Source organism: Thermobia domestica, chromosome 8 (genome assembly GCF_964235325.1).
Source record: "Thermobia domestica chromosome 8, izTheDome1.hap1.1, whole genome shotgun sequence".
In the NCBI taxonomy this organism is placed as follows: Eukaryota; Metazoa; Arthropoda; class Insecta; order Zygentoma; family Lepismatidae; genus Thermobia; species Thermobia domestica.
In genome coordinates, this window is record NC_137461.1 from 119906309 (window position 1) to 119928674 (window position 22366).

Genomic DNA, 22366 nt, shown 5'->3' on the forward strand with positions numbered 1-22366 from the left:
TGTAAGTATTACCCCTGCAAAATTTCAGAAACTTCGGATAATATCTTCTGTTCTGGCAAGGTCTCTGAAGTTTCGAAAATTTGGTTAAAAAAAAATAGGAAAAGTCTAAAATTCTGTAAATTTTCAATAGAATCGTAGACAACATTGGTGTAGGACGGAAAAGTTATACCTACATGTAGGTATTACCTGTGCGAAATTTCAAAACCCTAGAATCATATCTTATGTTCTGCCAGGGGGTGCAAAATTTTGAGAATTCCTTGAAAAATTCACAATATTTATGTTTTTTATTATGTTTTAATACTATACATTTATCACAGGATATTTCATGCTGGTAACGAAAAGTTGCGTTTACATATATTTAACAACTATAAAAAGTTTCAGAACTCTGGTATAATAAAGGAACAGGCATTTCTGACCGATCAAAGACCAAAGTGACTAATATGTATCGGCCCGGTCGATGTGCAAGAAACGAGGAAAATTCAAAAGCGTCTCAATAGAAAGTCAAATGGTCTTCTTTGTAATTCTGAAAGTAATTCCTCAATCAGCTCGTTTCATGGCTCGTTATCGGACCAGGATATGCAGTTCACAACAACAAATTCAACATCCTCAGAGGAAGAAGGCGCAAAAAAATGGAGGTGGACATCGATACAAGTGCACGTTCTTTGCCTCGAACAGCGTCGTCCCAAATGCGAATGAAGCTTACACATACCGCCATATTAGTCAAAGATTCGGGGTATCGCTTCAAGCCATTGCTGCAATAGGCAGAGGTGTTTTACACGACGTAGGTCTAATCAGCATATCGAATACAACGTTAGTGCTTGACAAGAGCAAAATATCAAAAGAAAGATCTCGAACAAATAAAAAACTAAGAAGTGAGAATTTGGAAAATGCATGTGGTCCTATTTTAGGTCTTCACTTTAATGGTCGACTTCATAACACATTGTAAATACAAAAGCTTGGCGAGAAGTACTTCAGAGAACATTAATAGAAGAACATTATTCTCTAGTGAAGAACCTCTTTCTACGTTGGGCACGTTACACCTATCTTTAGATCCAGTCTGGACATTTCTGAAAATATTATCAACTATATCACAACAGAGGTGCTTGGAGGTCTCAACAGCGTTATTGTGCTTGGTTGTGATGAAACACCGGTGAATACAGGCGTCCATAATGGAGTACTGCTCCGCCTTGAATTGAAGTGAGGCAAACCTGTTTGCCTTCTTCATTTTAATGAATTACCCCTACGTCACTTGTTCCAGTTCCTTGGCCCCACTTCTGGCCCTTCCTCTTACTCTGGCAGCATTGGAAAGTCTTTGGACGGCTTCGAGCAGCTTCTATTAGTAACTTATGAGCCAATTGATTGTCCCTTGCCTTCAATTGAACCATCCATTCCTAGCAAGGATCACAAATATCTGATGGATATTGTTCTTGCCATTTTCTCAGAAATCTGCTCAGCAGATTTAGCCAAACGCGATCCAGGGCGACCCAACGCATCTCGCTGGTTGACAACAGCGAACAGGAACTTACGGCTGTATGTTTCTATAACGAAACCTTCGGACGGCCTAAACACCATAATAGAGTTGGGTTCACTATGAGAGTGTATGTTCCATTCTGGTTTCGTATCAAAATTCAACATTCAATTAAGGATGGAGCTCGACACGTACACCAATTGATTGTAACCTCTAGATATTTGGACAAAACTCTCCTCGACGTAATCGACAATGTGATTTCGCGATAGGTTTTCGTCGCATCTCCAGAAAACATTATGATTGCGATGCTAACCGACGAAAGAGCACATGTTCGAAGAGTTACAAAAGCAAGAGCCAGAGAAGTTGAAGCAACAGATGAAGCTGATTGTGTTCGCAAACTAAACATTCCTAAAATAAATTTTGAAGCTAAGGACTACATTTACATGATCAACTGGCAGACAACCCAAGTGACCCCACCACCCTAACATCCTAGGTTCTGCAAACCATGCTGCAAGAAGAGGTTCTAACTGAATGGTCATTCGCTAAGTTCCCATGCCACACCCAAGCTATGGAAAGAACTGTACAACTAGTTACGGAGGCCTCCATGAAAGTTTTCGGTCATGAAAACCGTGACGACTTCATTCAGACTACCTTGAAATCCAGAAAAAGTATGTCATCATTCAGGTTTGATAATCAGTATAATATGTGAATTGTGAAACCTTCGCGAAAAATTTTCACAAATTGAAAGTCGATAAGTTTTATAAGGTATTCGTTTATTTTTCTGTTTGTTAAAACATAAACATTAATATTCTAATCTGTCAGCTATTTGTGTGAATGAAACATTTGAAGCCTAATAACTGTCTAGTTCTAAAATGTTGCTGCTTTACTTGAAACACATGAGTAGTTGTGATTGAAAGAATATGGTTCAAGTACTAGTAAGAAAAAATATGTAAGTTCAGGCCAGCTGACAGAAGAGAAAGATTTATCCCAGGATTCTGAAACATTTTATGGTAGTTAAATATATGTAAACGCAACTTTTCGTTACTACCATGAAAGATACTGTGATAAGTGTATAGTATTAAAAAATAAAAAAAGATAAATGTTTTGAATTTTTCAATGAATATTCAAAATTTTGCACCCGCTGCCAGAACATAAGTTATGATTTTAGTGTTTTGAAATTTCGCACAGGTAATACCTATACGTAGATATAACTTTTCCGCACTACCGCGAAAGGGCCTACGATTCTATTGAAAATTTACAAAATTTTAGATTTTTCTTTCTTTCTTTCTTTTTTTTTTTTTTTTTTTTTTTTTTTTTTTTTTTTTTACCAAATTTTCGAAACTTCATAGGCCTTGCCAGAACAGAAGATATTATCCTAAGTTTCTAAAATTTTGCAGGGGTAATACTTACATGCAGGCACAACTTTTCCGCACTACCGCAAAGGGATCCAAAGGGAGCCTTTAGGAGGAAGAAAAGCCTGTTTTGTGGGACCTTGAATAAAGAATTGAGAAAAAAGACTCATAATTTCTTCGTGTGGAGTATTGTACAATTATGGGGCAGAAATATGGATATTATGCAAAAATGATGAAGAACTATTAGAAGCTTTTGAATTGTGGATGTGGAGAATTAGTTAGGTCCAGCGAAAAACGAATGACAGGCTGTTGGAAACAGTGCGGGAGAAAAGAATAGTTTTAGATATTATTGAGAGTAGGAAGAGAAACTGGTTGGGACATTGGCTAAGAAGGAACTGTGTCATGAAGGACGTGCTAGAAGGTATGGTGGCAGGAAAGAGAGGGAGAGGACGAAGGAGGCTACATTGATGGATAATATCAAAACAGAAATATCGTACGCTAAGACGAAGAGGTTAGTGGAAAACTGTGGAGCATGGAAGCTTCTCAGTTGTGGCAAGTAAACTGCTAATAATAGCAAAATACCTATGATGAAGATGATGGTGGTAACATATTGGTTTAAATGATCGGTTTCCAAACAGCAAGAAAGTATTAGATAACACTTTTTGGTATGTGAGTTTCGCGTAGAAAACGGATAGGCCTATGTATGCTAACTTGTAATAATAAAAATTTGTTTTTCTTTTGTTTTATTCCTTCCTATTTTTGTCACTAGGTTTAATCCTCTTTTTTTCAACAATAAAGGAATATTTTGAATGTGTTATAAAATTTGGCCTTTATAACTTTATCAAATCATAAAAGGTAAGGTAAAGATTTCATAGAAATGGAAGGAAACGCCCTTCTTTGAAAAGCCTCAACATATATATACGTAGCCTCAACATAGCCATGACGTTTTTTTCTATAGTTTCAAAAAACACCGAAAGAAAGGCGAATATTTACAAAAGATTTTAAAAACAACTTCATGAATTCTAGTGTACACAAAACATATATTCGTAATTAAGAGTGATCTTGACACACTGTTACAGAAATTATTTTATTGTTAGATAGGACAACATATTTTCTCTTTCGTTCAAGAAATCCGGGTTTTTCTTTTTTTTTCCCCTTTTTTCTTCCTATAACTTAAGTCAAAATATACCAAGGTCACATGCTTTAACAATCCAGTTGTAATGGTATCGTATTTTATGTTTATCTTAAGATTTACACGCGAGATGATGTAAACAGATGAAAACTGAATATGAAAAGTACTGTGTTTGCACTTGCAAAAGTTTTATATATGGGCTTTTGTCTAATTTCTCCTTTAAGAAGATTCTTTTTTTCTTCTTTTCGTAATACTGTCTTTCACGTAAAAGCATTCGACTTGTTAAATAAGTGTGATTTTTGAGTGTGTCCCTGTGTGTGTGTGTGATAGCGAAAGTGAAGACAAACACACCTCTCTTTCGTTCCAAATTGTGATGGCTACCAAAAGAGCATGGCTTTTCTCCGTAATTATTTTGTGTGTTGTGCAGGTAAACAAATATATGAATAACCTAATATTATTTCATAAATAGTACCTAAATTCATATTTAGAAAATTTTAGTTACTATTTTGTTTACATAGCCTATTTTATATGTACACTCATGTCCAAAATGATTGTCGCATATCTATAACTATCTTCTTGTAAGAATATAATTTGATAATGATTTGCAGGGTACTTTTAATACTGATACTATGTATATAATCGGGAAATGTATATTTGTGCTAAATTTCATAGGAAAAGAATTATAAATACGAAAATTAGAACAAGTAAAACAAAATGTTGCTAAATGGAGAAGAAAGTTTTATTTTCGTTTTATTGTTCTTATTTACTGCTCTTTTGACATGAAATTTGCCACATACAAGTCTTTGCCGATTATACACATACTAACATTATAAGAAATCCGGCCGAATTCCTTATCAAATTATATTCCTACAACATATTAATAGACATGCGACAATAATTTTGGACATAAGTGTACATAAGAATTTTAGGAATGAACCAAAAAATGGATCAAAAGATTGCGATCTTGGCCAAGAATTTTACGAATGATCTAAAAAAAATGCATCAAAACATTCCGATTTTTGGCCAATAATTAGTTTTCGAATCAGGAGCTACAAAAGTTTTTTGAACGACCTCTAAATCGAGTTTTCGTGTTTTTTTTTTCTTTCGGAATAAGCACATTCTACTGAATTAAGTGATGGTTTAGATTTGGCTACATTATATGTAGTTCTCCAGATATAAGACCTAAAAGAAAATTTTTGACTGAAGTATATTGGATCTTTTGATTCAATAAAATACCACATTAACATTACGAACCAGAAACTTACGAGCTAGTGATATTCTACTGTCAACAAGGGCGACCATGTTGTGGTTTCCAAAGGGGGGGGGGGAAAGTATAAGCGAAATTTTAAATGTAGTCTTAAATTTTGCGGTAACTATTCTAAAATATCTATTGAGTTTTCGATCTTCCGAAGCACAATTTCCTCTAAAGAGAGGCGAGCGCCCCACCTTGACCCCCCTGATGGGCGCCCGTGACTGTCAATGATTTCTAATAAATATTTTGATTTCACTTAAAACAGTTTCTAATTTTTTTAATTTTAATGTTCTATAAAAAGACAGATTCGTAGTTGAAGGTAGGTATTAAGATCTCTGATTTAAAGTAAAACAAATAATTTTTCGATTCATGTTGACCATCCAATCGTAACACTTAATCTCTCATAAAATGAAATGAAATATGTGAACCACGAAAATCTGATTATGATTGTATAGCCTAAAAATTAACAAGTAAATAATATACCGAAATACAAATTTTTAAAAATCAACACCAAGTGTTCGTTGCTGAATAACAGTATGTATGTGAGTTTTCTCGGATTTCTTCAGTTTGATGTTGAAAAATATCCGGTTCTTTTGTTTTTCTTCTCGACAATCTATGGGTATTTATTTCTAAAATGGTATTTTCAAAATGAAAAACGTCATTTTGCATCTTCATTACGTTTTTTTTATTTTATTTTATTTTTTTAAAAGTTAATTAGGAGGCTACATAGGCCATACAAATACTACTATCTATGTGAGCATCGCTTTCACTCTTAGATTTATTTCCTAACAAAGTTCCAGATACAGCTGAAAAGTCATTTTATACTGGAAACGGTAGTACTATCACGCCATTTGTCTGTTGGGGTGAAGAAAATCCAGGATAAAACAAGGATGACCAGCCTTGGCATTCAAATTCGAAACTTCCCGGTGGTGAAGAGAGAACCCACACTCTGATAGTAAATACAATAAAATAATATGCAGACGAATGACCAAGTTTCGGTTCACACAAGTCTGAAATGTATCAAATGAATTGTGCTAAGTACATCATGTATATTAGGAAAAAACTAATGATTAACCCATATTCAAACTTTTACATTTTCAGAGATTTAGACATATAGATAGATTATAGTAAAATTTACTGCAACATTTAATTAAATTATGAGACATCGTCCCATTTAAACGGAACATGTATGAACTTTTTTCTAACAACAATACCTCAAAATTCTACAACCATAATATGAACAAGCAGCTAATTAGTTTATTAATAATAAAATATTTTATTAGGTGAATGTTAGAAGATTCTTTTTCTACTGTTGGCCACGAGATGAGAAATGATAAAATTTCTAGAAGTCTCGATTCTCGAAAAATTCTTTCTAATCTCGTCTCGATTCTCGAACAAGCTTCTCTGGGCCTTTCTCGAAACATTTCTGGTGTCGTTTTGTAAAAATTTGTTTAAAATTTATGCCCTTACTTTCTTCTTTATTTCATATAGAAATTATCAGGATCCTTCCTTGTCACGAGAGGTTAATGAAGGGACTGATATTATTATTGGAGTGCATAGTGTAATGACTTGAGCATCTTTAAATGTTGATAAATGTTCTTCAATATGTTCGTAGAATCACTTTAGTAATTTATAGTTTTCATATTATGAATCGTGTAACACTAAAGCAATGTTTGCAATTTAAGACTTGGATACATTTCTGTTGCTCACTAGATTCGTCAAATTCTCCTCTCGTCTCGATAACGAGACGAGAAATGTAATGTTTCTAGTCTTGTCACGAATTTAACAATATACTTCTGGTCTCGTGGGCAACACCACCAGGGGCGTCATTTAGGGGGAAGGCAGGGAGGGGCAATTGCCTCCCCCCTGAGTTTGAGATTTCTATAGATTTTATCAATAAAATAGTAGTAAATCAATGAAATACGCGAAATTTTACTTATATCAAGGGGTTTTGCCCCCCCCCCCACCAAGCAAAATCTGAAATGACGCTCCTGAACACCACCATTTTAGTCCCGAGGCTTTGTGGGACGGGAATAATTGCTGATTTTTTTTTTTTTTTTTGTTAAACATATATAAATCAATATTTTGAGTTTTATTTTGATATGTAATTTTTCTTAGTGTGCATTACCTATATTCATAAGAAGGTATTGTTTTCATTTTACACCTTTTTTTAGTTACTCACAGAGTAACCGTAGTTAAATTGTGAACTAAAATACGTAATTTATGATCGTTTTCTGATTTATAAACAATCAACAATATATAGTATGTAGAGGGTGAGTCAGTCATCTTGAAATGATCTGTAATTTCTAAACTAATAGAATGAAAACGTTGAAAATTCGTGCAGCATGCAAATATCAGCAACAAATGGCGCTACGTATAGATTATTATATATTTCAAATCTACATGCAAAACAAAGACATATTGCACTTATTATCAATGTTACAAACTAAGGACGTTACAAAATCATAAATATCCAAATTTGGGTGGTCTTTGCAACAGCAATAGCGGAAGTCAGACGGGTAGTGCAATAGACATAAAAAGTATCTGAGTGTTGAATAGTATGATCATAACATGACGAGGGGGGCGCGGTGGCTCAGTGGTAGAGCGTTCACCTCTGGTGCTTGGGGTCCCGGGTTCGATCCCAGCCCCCGCCAAGTGAACTTTGTGGTGGACAAACACCGTGCTCGTGGGTTTTCTCGGGGTTCTCCCGTTTCCTCCCACTTTCTTCATTCCACCATTTCACTCATATCTCATTATCACCGTCTCCTTTAGCCTAACCTTCATAAGCGTGGGACGTAAAACTTAAAGATTTCATTTCATTTCATAACATGACGAATTTCTAATAAATACAGGGGATTTAAAAATTGATTTTTTCAAAACGTTTAATTTCAAAAACTTGCTTAGTCAACTATCACATCCATTCACAAAGATGGTTTTCAACAAGCATAAAGATAAAAATGCCGTTTCCAACATTTTTAATATCTCAGACGTACCTTTGATGAGCATTGTAAAAGTTTGCAACACTGGTTAATATTATGCAATTGTGGTAACTTGTAATTATTATTACAAACAAACTATTCCAGTACTGTTACAGAAGCAAAGATATCAACCCTTCCTAACATTTTTCTTATTTATTCGAAATACCCTATATTAAGACCATAATATTCGACAGCAGACTACGGTACTTTCGGTGTGCATTGCCTCGCCCATGTCACTTACGTTATTACTCTTCTAGGACCCTCCAAAGTTTGGATATTCGTGATACGGTAGCGCTCTTGAATACAGTGTAATGCGTTTGTAACAACACTGAATAATTAATTTTAAATTTTATGAGTTTTCAGTAAGTTTTCATTTTACATGTTGATTTCAAATATGTAGTGCCATTTGTAAAAATACAACTTGATGTGGGGTTGGCAACATTGTTGTAGAATATGTCAAACCAATGTCAAACAATGTCCCATGTTGATATTTTCATCTTGCAAAATTTCAGTTAGCTAATTACACTGGTCCGCATGGGTATTGTTGTTTTGAAAACTTCACGTGGATTACATGTTTTTGAGGTCGCCCATTCATAATCTGGCATTAGTTTTTTCCTATCACCCTAGAATTACTAGCAATTCACAAATTACGCTCAAACCTATATCCTGGCCGGCGAACGATGATTTCTGACAGCTCAGCTTGCGAGGAGGACTGAGGAGTGCGGTGTTGACATGCGCTTCTCGCGCGAGGCGAGAATCGTTTGCTTCCTCGTTGAGGATGAAAGGGGGTAAGTGAAAGTTTGGCAATGTGTGGTAGTTACCATGGAGACGCGACAAGTTCTGAGCCTAAGGTTGGTTGACCTGCTGTCTTCTGCTCGCTCGCCTTGTGAGAAACTCTCAGAAATCATCGTTCACCGGCCAGGGTATAATAATATCTGTTTGCTCTGTAGTTCATCAAGCGTTCCCTAGATAGCAGCAGTGCGTCTGTAAGCAATTATACAGCTGATATAGGTATCAGGAAAAAAATTAGTTACAAATTTAGTTCATATAATTGACAATCATTTTTATCTACAAATTAAATCGTATAACGCGCATAACAATGTCTCAAACAATCTCTGGTATAAAGTCTTTCGTAGGTCATAGATAGATTTTTTTCAGTTCATGTATGAACAAATCAACTTGGGTAACAGGATTTTAGTTGGATTTGCTTCTCCTGTTATCCTGTGCTCCTATGTTCTAGCACGTCCTGATTGTAAAAATAGTCTGGATGTGTTTTGGTATATTTGAGGTGAATTTGTTCCTAAGAGACAACGACAATGCTCTACTGAGTTTGTTTAAAAAGCACATTACGCTTATTTTCATATGAAACTTGGTGATCAACTGAAACCATAGGCTCCAAATAAAGTGTGCTGTTCTTTTATTGAATCTTTGAGAAAATGGAATAAGGAAAACATATGTCTATGCCGTTTGCAATTTCTATGGTTTGTAGACACCGAAGAACCATACTGGTGATTGTTACTTCTGTTGTCGTGAAACTGTTGGCCTGAATGTAAGAAATAAGAAGGTAGTTTACCCAAATACTCAATCAGCTATAAGATAATATAGGAAACTTAAGTTTGGAGCCATCTGCATGTTTCACTATTTCATTACATGTTAAATAGTTTTACGTATCCAGCGCACAGCGACTTAAAATGTGTACGCGACTGACTCCATTATATTTGATTTCGATCAATATATCCTTTTGATCAGTGGCGTCGGAAGTATTTTTCAATTGGGGGGCAAACTGATTTTGAACTACTGTCTTGAAAATAGACGCGGTAATGTAACATAGGTGAGATCCGTGATTTTCTGGCAGTACACAAAAGTACGGCGCACTGGCACCTTTTTAATGAGGACAGAATATATCCTCTTCTGTCTTAACAAGGAGGTGACGAGAAACATCGAAAATACCAAATAGTAAATATTTACATTTATTGAAAATCAGAGATTTTATTTATTTATTTATTTTTCTGGAGAAAGAGTTGCGTTGCGAATCTTTGTTCCTTCTTGAAGTTTGTCGATTGTATTCAGGGACTAGAAATATTTGGGCTCGCTGGCACTTCCTCGCGCCTCCATTTTTTCTTTCATTCCTTTTTCGCACAGTAATATAAACTATAAAGGCTCTGAACTGACCAATTTTTTTTTTTTCTGAAAAGGGTGACCTTCCACAACGCAATAATAACAAATTTGTCTGTCGCTGAAGTTCGACTAAACTGAAAGCCAGTACAAAAACTCTGTTGGGACTCCACCTCTGTACTTTTTTCGCAGAAGAGCCTTTGCTCGTTTCCTATTTTAATGTATCCAATTAATTGTTTTTATTCATTATTAGGAAGAGGATTAAGTGAAAACATCTCCTAGAACTTTTTCGAAAAGTTTATCCATTAATTTAGTAGAGGTTGTAGAACATTTTGGTAGCATGACAAGTATTCTGAAGAACATTATGTGAACAATGAACTACATGTGCGTTATTGAAATTCAATATTTATCGAACTCTTGATGTCTTTTGAAAACAAACAATAACAGCTTACTTTCGCCCGTAAAGATTAAAAAAGCAAGAAACAAATCACTAAGAAATATTAATTATCATTACATTTATTGCATTATAAAATTAAGATGTAAGAATCAGACATTTTAAAAGCATCTTTACATGTATGTGCGTAAGTTTTTAGTTGCAAGACTGCAGTGATACGCTTCTGGGCATTATTATTATTATTATTATTATTATTATTATTATTATTATTATTATTATTATTATTATTATTATTATTATTATTATTATTATTCTACTAATAATAATAATATAATGTAACTGTAAACAGTTTCGTGAGGGTAGAATTTTCATCTACGAGAAACATATTGGTTTACATCTTTAAGATTAATTAATCCAGTGCGAGTTTCTTGCTGGATTTTGCTATGGTGCAGAAATTTTCCACCACTTAAATTACAGTTTAAAACAAATAAAATAGCAAAAATTGTACTACTTATAAAAAAAAAGGCTGTTTTTAACTACTACTACGACTCGTTTCATATTTCATACCTACGATTTCTTAAACAACAATTAGTAAAGATTTTGCAGTGTTTTGAGAATGTACACCAATGGACATAGAGTTTTCAATCGTAAATATTTCGATTTCTTTTTCGTAAATATTTCTGTCTAACATGAGGTCAGAAAAAGCGTCCAGTCCCTTGTTTCAAAGAGAAAGATGAATCTGGAATAGAGCATTTTCTTCACACTATCATAAAAAAACAAAATTTAGTTCATATAATCACTCTTGTGTGATGCTTTTACAATCTGAAAGTGGAGGGGCAAAACGAGTATCTTGCCCTCCATGAAAATTTCAGGGAGGCAGCTGCCCCCTTGCCTCCCGGTTCCGACGCCCCTGCTTTTGATTTTCTTGAAGACCTGCACATGAAAGAAATCGTAAGTAAAACCAGTATATCTTGCAACCCTGCAATCAGTGCCGCCGGTGGATTGTAGTTGCGGGTGTTGCAGTACGAACGATCGGAGTCAGAAGATATAAAGTGGACTCATTGACTAATCAACATAACTTTCGATGCAAATGCTATGTGACATGTTAAATTAAATAAAATTCTGTTTTCAAAATAAATAAATAAATAAATAAAATAAAAAATGCAAAACATTTAATCCGATTAATCACCTTATGTAATTAGTAAGTTCATTCTTCTCTCTGGAACAAATCTGCCTAATATATGCTGGTTGAACTTTTGTATTCTTACTGTCAGGTCTTTTTCGATGGAAAACATAACCAATGGTGATAACCTTTCTTGGGACATTCAATTTCTTGAAAGTATCAATTCTTTTTGATGTAAAAAAAACTTTTCTTCTTTTACTGACGCCATAGGTACAGTTAATATTAATTTCAGAAGCTTTATAGATTCACTAAATACTTTTTTCTAGATTATAGTGAACAATTCATTCTAGCAAACTCAGTCCCTGACAGTGATCCGAATTCCTCTTCAGTGTAGACTGAAGAGAGTTCATAGCAAAGATTAATGTTATTTAAAAAAGGTACATTGAACACGCTTTATTCACAATTTATTTAATAAAATTTAAAATAAATTGTGAAAATGTAAATTTCCTTTCAAGGAATTTTATACATTTATTAAGAGTGGAAAAGAACTTCTTAAAGAATTTCCTATAGTTGAAGTAGAGACTAAATGTTTAAAGAGTGAATTTCATTTTCCAAATTCAAAATTGTTACGTAAAGATTATTATACTTTTGTTCATCTGTTTCGATAATTTTAAAGAAATGGTAGTTTCTGGTAAATACAATAAATTGATCAATGCCGATTGATCAATTTTAGTTTCTCGTTTATAGCACAATGTATCTATTAAGCTTATTAGCGAATGTTCTAAGGACATACAGAATATGTGTGTTAATGCACTTTTGTTCACGATAGTACATTTCCTTTCCATGGATAGGTCCGAACAGAGATACTTCACGCTGAGATCTATATCATAGAGAATTTTGAGGAAGTGCCAGTTTTTCTACTTTACAGAGTTGGCAACCTTATTCATATATCAACACACACACACGCACGTGCGTAAAAGAAAAAAAAACTACATTCCAAATCATCCGACTTGGTCTCTTGGTTGTTACGCAATGTACGATGAACACAATATACTTCCACATGAGGCGAAACAATGTTTATAAATGTCATACGTTCTGGAAAGCAATCTTGAAACCCGCCAGATATAGGAACAACATGTTAGCTGGGAGGGGTCCAAAGTATTTGAGGAAGGTCCAATACGTCTACGCAATAACGAACCTGTCTTATACTGTACCCAAAAAGATAAGTAATTCTTAATTACTGTCACCTATATTTTTAGAAAAAAAATGATAGAACGATTATTTCTATAAGAAAAGAAAGAGTACATGATGAGGCGTAAAATAAAATATTTAGCGTACATCAATAATTTCTCTGTTAAACAAGTATAGTTCGTTAGGAAAGTCTGCAAATGTTAGTGAAGTTTCGAAATTTTTGGGAGGTCCGGACCCGGTGGACCCCCTCGTAGCTACGCCTCTGATCATTGCTAACTAGTCCCAAATTCAATGTGGCGTTCCTCACCATACAGTTTTATCAAGAGTATAAAATATACTTATTTTATAAAAGAAATATGTATATATTAAAATACTATCCACAGAGAGGGGGGGGGGATTCTGCATATTGACTTATTAATATTTGGTTCACAAATTACTGTAGAAGAAACCTTCATTATCTATATAAGCTAAGAATTAACTTGTAAATGCGGATCTACTTTCATTTGATTTCTGCTCTACTACATATTTTTTTTCTTATTTTGTAATTCTGCAATCACTTTTTTTAATTGTCATTATATTTATTTGCTTCAGTATGGTCCTGTAATTTAAAAATATGTATGTATAAAAACAAATTCCATTTGTTAATTGCTAGTGAAATAAAGTTCAGAAATCTTACCGCGAAAAACCTTTTCGTTCACTGGAAACCGTGCTGTGTTGCAGAAGCACTGCAACGTCCAGTCCCTTTAACTTCTGAGATAGGGAAAAGGAGACTTAACATTCGCTCCAATTCCCGCGCTGAAGGAATATGGTCGTTGTATGCTCGCTGCAACACAATATAAATTAGAGACTCTGTGACGGATTATTTTTCACTTTTTAAAACGGATTAACAAAACGGACAGTTACAGAAGTAAAAAAAAAAAAAAAAAAAAAGTTATTTAAAGTATATATGGGAGTATTAGAAACTACTTTTTCTGTTCTTTACTACTATTGCTAATAATATTTTTTTTTCTTGAAATACGTTGGTCGTTGCGCAACACTGCAACACTAACATTAGCCGCCACTGCCTGCAATGTAACTGCAATCACTTGTAAACAAGGAGGCGCAACTTTGCCGCACGCACAGATAGATCAAATGAGATAATACAATACTAAATCTTTATTCACAACATAAAACCTTGTACACAAATATCTCAGTATTCTTCCTATACAGGAAAGCCACACAACAGCAACATTATCAATCGCATAATCTCTGGACTAATTCTTATTTAATTATTGAGTCCCAGAACAAGGGCGTTGATCCTGTCGGGGCCGGGGGACCTGGGCCCCCTATTGTATTTATGAATATACAATATTTGGCATAATTTGAGTGCAATTTGTCTTAAAATCCTGATATATACCTTCTGTATCTGAATGGGCCCCTCAAATTTACAGAGCAATCGGCGTCCTTGCCCTAGAAAATAAAGCCACAAAATACTTCAAACTATGTTCTGGAATCACCTACAGAAAAGACAAAGTAATAATACTTTAGATTGACTAACAAATCAATATATAACAACTTATGATCATGAGATATCACCTGCTATATCGGAAGATCACTTGATATGTGTAATTAAATGTTTAGGTACCAGAACTATTATTATTCAGTTCTTGGACATGTTCGATCTACAATAGATACATAATCTTAATTTTCGATACTCTCAATTCACTACACCTCCATTTCCATCCTACCTTTGCTCTGTTAATCTAGTGTCTCCACCTAAACTTGTTAGGGGACCTGCCTCTGGGTACGATACATCTACATACACAAGATGTACTTATCAAATACAACGCATGTACATAGGTTGGAGAATAAGTAATGGAAGCACTGTTTTCACGTAAGAGGTCTGTGTCTCAGCACTACAAGATTTTCGTAGCTTGTAAGTGGCATTGACCGTGTGCGTGGGTTTTCTCGGGGTTCTCCCATTTCCTCCCACTTTCTTCATTCCACCATTTCATTCATTACTCATCATCACCGTCTCCTTTAGCCTCATCGGCATAACTGTGGGACGTAAAACTCAAAGATTTCATTTCATTTTTGTAAGTGGCATTGATGTGTGGCGAATTATGATGATTGTGTGTTATTCAGTCAAAAGCAGCAGTGTCGTAAAATAGAGGAGGGAAATGGAAGTACCATAAGGATAGACTCTACGTATCGGAAGGACGAACAACGTACAAAGATAAAAGTGGCACATGGACGCAGTGCACAACAATGTTTCCACAGGGAATTTATGGTGACTTTTTCCCCAAAATGAAGGAACTCTTCGCGGGAAGCACTACGACACAAGAGTAACCATCATCCGTACCGTCTTGTGGTCTTTGCGGTACATCAACAAAGATTGACGCGCTGAGGGAGTACGATGCCTTTCACATACGTGACAGAAGGTGATCGAGATGGGAGGTGATTAGTACCCTATAAATCCTGTCGAAATTTCGAATTTTATTCTTCTCAGCATTACAAGGGATCCTACATTTCCATGGTCTCTCTGGAGCTACAAAGAGACTCAAGTACACATAAATGTTCAGAATTGTGATTTTAAAGATTGGTCTCGAGAATTCTACGAAGTGTCTGGGAACAGTTTTTCTGGGAATTGAATAAACGATAATTGAAGCAAGTGTAAGTGAGCTCTTACTATTTGACCCTAAAGGTATTTGTATGTCTGTCCTCTTGTCCATCTGCGTGCCTGTCTGTTCTGTCCATTTGTCTGTCTTATCAGTGCGTTGCTTGATAACTTTTGTAAAATATATCCAATTATCAGGAAATGATATATGCTTAACTCAGGAAATAAGCCTATCGGTTGGATTTGAAATTTATCAAGAATAAGGGGATATATGAAAGGTAAAATCAAAGCTATGCTGTACGTTTGCACATATATCTAATGTGATAATTTTCCATTCACGACCATCACATTCGTGATTAGTTTTTCTTTCTTGTTCTCAATTCTATTTCAATTACCAAAGAATATACCGCGAATCATTTCCAGCTGGTTCCAAGTTAAAATTATCTAAATCAATTTACTAAAAAATACTTGTCAATCATGTTCCCAAGTTTGAAGATTTAGTAATGCCATTCTATTTCGACACAATATAACGTTTATTTTCTGTAAGGCTTCTCGGCAATTTCTATTGCATCAATGGTTAAGAGGTAACTTGAAAGTTTTTTTTTTTTTTTTTAATGCATATGATAATACGGAAATGACTTTCCACGATAATTTCTTGAAGATTATTAATCTTGATGTAATATGGGAGTAGCCTATATGTTTTATGAGTTTTCCATACTTCTTGGTATTGAAATTAGTGAAGAATGAAGGGGGTGAACTTGCAACCATTTCAATTTTCGGGTTGAAATTAATCAGAGGAAGGAATGGAATCAATCCATCTTGATGAAAGTTAGCTCTATCTTCCCTAGTAATGATCGTATTTTCATTACGTATGAGGTGTACTTTTTCTTCGAGACATCCCAATGGTAGCTTATTGTTTAGATTTTACATCAGTCATGGACAAAAGTACGAATTCGCCCACAATTTCAACAGGATTCACGGTAACTTAATAATTATAAAAAGTCATGAAACGTGGCATGCATTTCCCACAAGACTTAAGAACTCCTATTGGTTGGAACTGAAATATGTCAAGAATGTGAGAGTGAATTTACCCTCAAATACTTTTAAAAGTTATGTTAAACCATACATTTTGTAAAAGTTGGTGTCAAAATAAGTCAAAGCTAAGGTATGAAGCCTCCCAACTTTAAGTAATAATAGAAAACGTCTTCTACAGTACACAGCATCATTGTTTAATACAATGTTTCAATGTTGCTTGTATGTTGAAGGGTTCATACTGCAACAGGAAGAACCCTTCTGTCGTTGTGAAAAACTTATCGTGTTTCAACGTGCTACATAAATATGTCGCTTAGCTTTGTTCCGAACATATTCCAAACTCCTTTTAGTATTGTTGCAGGTTGTACTACTTGTTGTTATGGCTTAAATACATACATAGCTTGAGATACAGGAGAATTTAAGAGTCAGTCCAAGTCATCCTGTTTTCTAAATAGGAAATGGAAAATACATTTAAAATTTAAAGAACATAACCTAAATCTGAGAAATTGCTACAAAATAAAGTGGGAAATGTTTTAAATATGTTATTTATAACTAAAATCTTTCAACCACTCGCTTCCACAGCACTCTCGTAGTTTCAGAACGCTTGTAATTTTGTCTCGTACAGAATTTCAGTTCTTCTTTTTGTAAAATATTATGAAAATTTCTTAGAATGAATGACTCTCAAGTTCATGTATCTCTAGTGGTTACTTGTTATATGTTATTGTTATTTGCATGCTATACTGTATATTGTTTGTGTTTTGCTTTTGTACGTAAAGAGTCAAAAATGTGTGTCTTGTGATTGTATTGCTTCAGCTAATCTTTTGTTACTTTTCCCCCAGGGAACACCTGTCAACTCTAATGTGCGATTATTTGAACACCATCACACCAATGAAGATCATCATACTTTCTTAATAACAAAAAGGCAAACTTCTGATTCTCAAAGCGCAGTTCAAGATTCTTTAAACCGTGTGCTGAACGCGCTACAGAATGGTCTCGGAGCGGTGGATGGCGCAATAGAATCAGTAATAAATTCTCCTGTTGGGCAAGCTTTCAGAGATGCTGAAGATTTCATCCAGAACGTGGAAGATCAAATCAGTGAGAATCCTCAACTGGAACAAGCTTTAACGTACCTATGGAATCACATAAGAGACTCGCCTACTCCAGCGAATCTTATTCCTAATCTTGTAGATCTAATTGAGAGCGTAATAGAATTAACCTCAGCTTCAAGAGAGCTTATTCACCAAGTAAATGAAACAATTGATGCAATGCGAGACAATCTTGGAGAGAAAGTACAGAAGTTAGGCGATGATGTTGAATCAGTTTTAGTTAGCTTTAGAGATGAAATGGAGCAAGTAGTAGACGAAGTTAGGGAGACCATTAGTGTTATTGAAAATGAAGTGGGGCTTCATCGAAACCTTACATCTGACATATTACATGACGTTTCAACAATTCTTAGTAACATCTTTAGAAACCCTGGTCAACTAGGACAAGACATTCGGAATTTAATACAGGATATACAGTATCAGTTCTCACAGTTTGGAAATTCGGTGCAATCAATTCGTGAACATGTGAGGAACGCGACCACTGAGATTGAGGAAACTATCAAGAATCTAACTAGTGAGGCATCAGTTATTCGGGAAGGTATATCAGATATCGCGAATTTAGTAAGAGACGAACTCAAAAGCACAAGGGAAGCTTATCAAAACGTATCCAATGCTTATGAAAAGGGAGCTAAAGCAGTTAGGAATATCATGAAAGGCTTTTCATCTGTATCAATAGGAAAACGAAGTGTCCGAACGAAACGAGATGTAGGTCTAATTACAAACGAAACCGAGATTCATAATGTACTACAGTTTGATGATTTGGGTCTAGATAATGCAGATTCTCAGAACAGTACCATGTTGCAGCGTAATCTGTTTAGAGGTCCTGTAGCTAACTTTGTCCGCAGACTTCAAACTGATTTAATAAAAATTATTACCAATTTACAACAAAATCTAAATAATGTAATAAACAGCGTCTTGCAAACAACAAATGCCACTGAACAGCAAATTAAACTTCAGAGAGCTCTTACATTTGACATACTTCGCGAAGTTTTAAACATAGGTGCCGATTTAGTTTCACGTCCTAGTAAGTTAGGAGGAGATTTCAACAACCTATCAAACACTATCCAAGATCATATTAATAAAATCAAAAGTTCGAATCAAAATGTTCTTGATCAAGTCGATGATGTTGGAAACCAATTAGAGAATTCCGCTAACGATTTGATTAAAGATCTTTCTAATATTCTTCAGGACGTTACTGGCATTATTCTTCAACTTAGTAAGCCAGTTGAGAATTCTAATCATCCCATCATAAACACAATTGGTACTGTCGAGAATGGCATCCGAACCGCAAGAAACATCTTTCGCGGTAATTTTGGAATAAGTAAAAGAAGTATTAGACAAGATAAGTCATCAAATGATAATTCATCAGCAAATAATGCAATTAATAATAACTTTATCCCAAGCGAAGTTGACAAAAATAATGTGATAAAGATCCAATACGTAGATATCTTAAATAATAACAGTAATAATAATATGGATGAAGTATACGATGCAAAACATTCTCAAAAGTTTAATATGGAGTTAGGAGAGTCTATAATCACTAATGTTGAGATATTAGCATTAAGAGTTGACGAATATTTGAGCAAAATGATTGAAATGCTACGCGAAATTGAAGAAGGCCTAGACATAAAACGAAAATAAAGTTCCACTAATTAAGAGTTTGATATTAATATTTTACAGAAATTTGTGGGAAATCAAATTATTATATTTAACTATTTGCGAATGATTTAATAATATTGTGTACGTACGCCATCTTCTTTTTCAGCGCAATGGTATATACGAGGAATTTTTTCTCTTTTCTTTGAAATCAATTGGAATTTTATTGATGTGATTTTATTTATTTCCTCAAATCTAGTTAAATATTCCCATGCTTTTTCAAATGGCTTGCCATTATATATAAGTTTAATATTATTAAAATTAAATGTGATTATTTAATATTAAAATTATGTGCAACATTTAATTTTCACGAAGTAAGATGCATTTAAATATATTTGAAGAAGAAATAAGTAAAATCAAATCATTAAAATTTCAGCTCATTCGAAATGCAACAGAAAAATATTTTCCATAGAAATGATTGAGCTAAAACAACAGAAAAATATTTTCAATAGAAATGATTGAACTAAAACAACACAGAAAAGTATTTTCCATAGAAATGATTGAGCTAAAACAACAGGAAAATATTTTCAATAGAAATGATTGAACTAAAACAACACAAAAAAATATTTTCCATAGAAATGATTGAGCTAAAACAGCAAAAATGACTCGCGTATTTAACACCGTGAAAAAATTACAAAACCTAAGTGTATATTATCTTATCTAAGTTTCAGCTAATTTAATTGTAATGACAAATTGTTAAGATTTAAATTGTAAGAAGTTAATAAGTAAATAGTCTTATTTATCAGAAAAATGCAAAGATATTCTTTTCTTTGCATTACTACTGTAGGTAGTGTTAATACAAGTAATGTGTAACAACAGTATAATTAAATATAATTATAACTACATATAGTATAATAATTACAATTAAATCTGTGAATATTTTTCCATTAATTTACTTTGTAGTAAAAGTGGAAAATGTATAATTACTCTGTTTTTACGAGTACAGTGTCAATTAAAATTCATCAGCTATACATATATTAAGGAATTGTATTAATACCATCTGTCTTGCTTCCATTGTAATACGTAATTTACAGCACTGTTGAAGCTAAATTTAAATAAATGACGTTGGGAAACCTAATGTTTAGTTCCTATTTTCTTTTATTTACATCATATACAGTATATGTTCAATTAATAATTACACTATTCATGGGTGGAGACAAATTTAAGAATATATAATTACCCCACAGGCATCGTCCAATTTGATTGAAATTCGCATAATAGAATGCATCAATAGAGGTCTACACGAGCACTCTATTATGTAACTAAGTGACTGTTCACTGCAAAGTCCTTGTGGTAGTTCTGCTAAATTGCCGCCCCCGACGGGCATGAATGTTAGTGGTTTACATAATAGGAACTAAAGGAGTTCCTACGGAAGAGTGGCCTCAGTGGTCCCGTGATGCACCTGGAAGCTCCTTTACAAAAGTATCAATTAAGTACTCTTAATTGCCAGGTTGGCGACCACCAGTGCAAGCAGAATCAACGTTGTTCCATATGTAAACCCACGAACATAAAATAATCGTTGAAAGCAGGCTATTTCCCGATTCCTCTCGCACAATTACTCCTGCTCATTGCCGACACCACCTTTTGTACTGTACTGTAATGTGAAAGACTGTATTGGTGGGGTGGTACCATTTGACAATGAGAGACATTTCGATCTCCGGGCAAAGTAATTCATGTGAGTATCCGTAGACGTAAAAGTGAGCGAGAAAACCTTGCATATGCTCACACTTTTCATATTGTATTCACATCTGATATCGTAGTCTTATTATTTGTTTTAAAACTCATGTTGAAATGTTTGCTACATCAAATTTTGAATTTTATCTTAAAATATTTATCGTTCTCTCTTTTAAAACATAATCGAATTGTTTCTAGTTACAAAGTATAGCTATAAAATAGTATCATTAAGTTTAATATTTTTAATTCTAAATTGTGTTAAATTTCTTCTTAAAGCTTCCATTTAAAAAATCAAAAACTTCTTCAAACGAATTTTTAAAATATCTTTTCAATTGTGAATTTTTCCACTAATAATTATAAACATTTCAACATTGTTTTTCATCAAGCGATTTATAGATCAAATTACATCAAATTATTTTTAACTATTTCTTATTGGTGACATTCTACCTAGGTAAATCCAAAAAAGATCTTGATAACTAAACAAAAATTATTTCATCAAATGAATTTTAAAATTTGCACTAAATTGATTTAAAAAAAATGTGCAGCAACAAATTCTAAGACTTGCAAGTCTAAACTCATCCAAATTCAACAAAGGATTTCAAGAAATATTAGAAAGAAGCTTACTTTTTTCCGAATGTAGTTTTAAATATTATTAGTGTAGTGGAATTATTTATTTATAAATGAATATTTAGAGAAACATTATGCAAAATTTAATGTTTAGATCAATGAGGATTTTAAAAATTAAACGAATTCAAAAAATTCTTGAAATGAATATTAACGTTTTGCTTGACACTACAAAAATTTTATCAGGAAAATTCAAAAATTTTCGAAATCTTTTAAAACAAAACTAGCTTTTTTAACAATCATCGCTAATTTTTAATGAATTATGTCAAATAGTAATTACTCAATATTTGTTCTTCAGGAAACGACAATTTCTTAAAATTTGAAAAATGTGTTTTCATTCAAATTAATTTTTAATCAACAAAAAATATATATACATTAGTTCAAGTGAAGACCTTTGTAAGATTTATATGTGTTGGCTAAATCGTTACAAGGTTTAAACATAAATCTTACAGCATTTTATAAGTTACCCGAAAATCAGCCTTTGGATTGCTTTGTTGAAATTGAGATCATCTACCTACTAGCCAACTTCGAAGTCTAAAAACAATTTGGGTAAAAGGCTTTTAGTTTAATGACTCGTGAAAATTAAATAACATTTTTCTCTATTTCTTCCATCATATCTTAGAACTTTCCGATTACATGGAAAATCCTTAAGTTTCATAAAAATATATCTATATCA

The 22366-nt window shown here is 33.7% G+C and overlaps 1 protein-coding gene across 2 annotated transcripts in view; it reads left to right on the top strand.

The window, feature by feature from the left end:
• Positions 1-4211: 4211 nt before the first annotated feature.
• LOC145693169 (uncharacterized) overlaps positions 4212-22366 on the top strand; it is a 115631-nt gene continuing 97476 nt past the window's right edge. The window contains exons 1-2 of one of the 2 annotated variants that reach the window (XM_081768930.1): positions 4212-4379; positions 17473-19672. In XM_081768930.1, the coding sequence (XP_081625056.1) occupies positions 4326-4379; positions 17473-19377 (1959 nt within the window). In that variant the 5' untranslated portion in view covers positions 4212-4325 and the 3' untranslated portion in view covers positions 19378-19672. Of the gene's footprint in view, positions 4380-17472; positions 19673-22366 lie in introns of those variants that run through there. The other variant, XM_081768929.1, reaches the window with a different exon arrangement.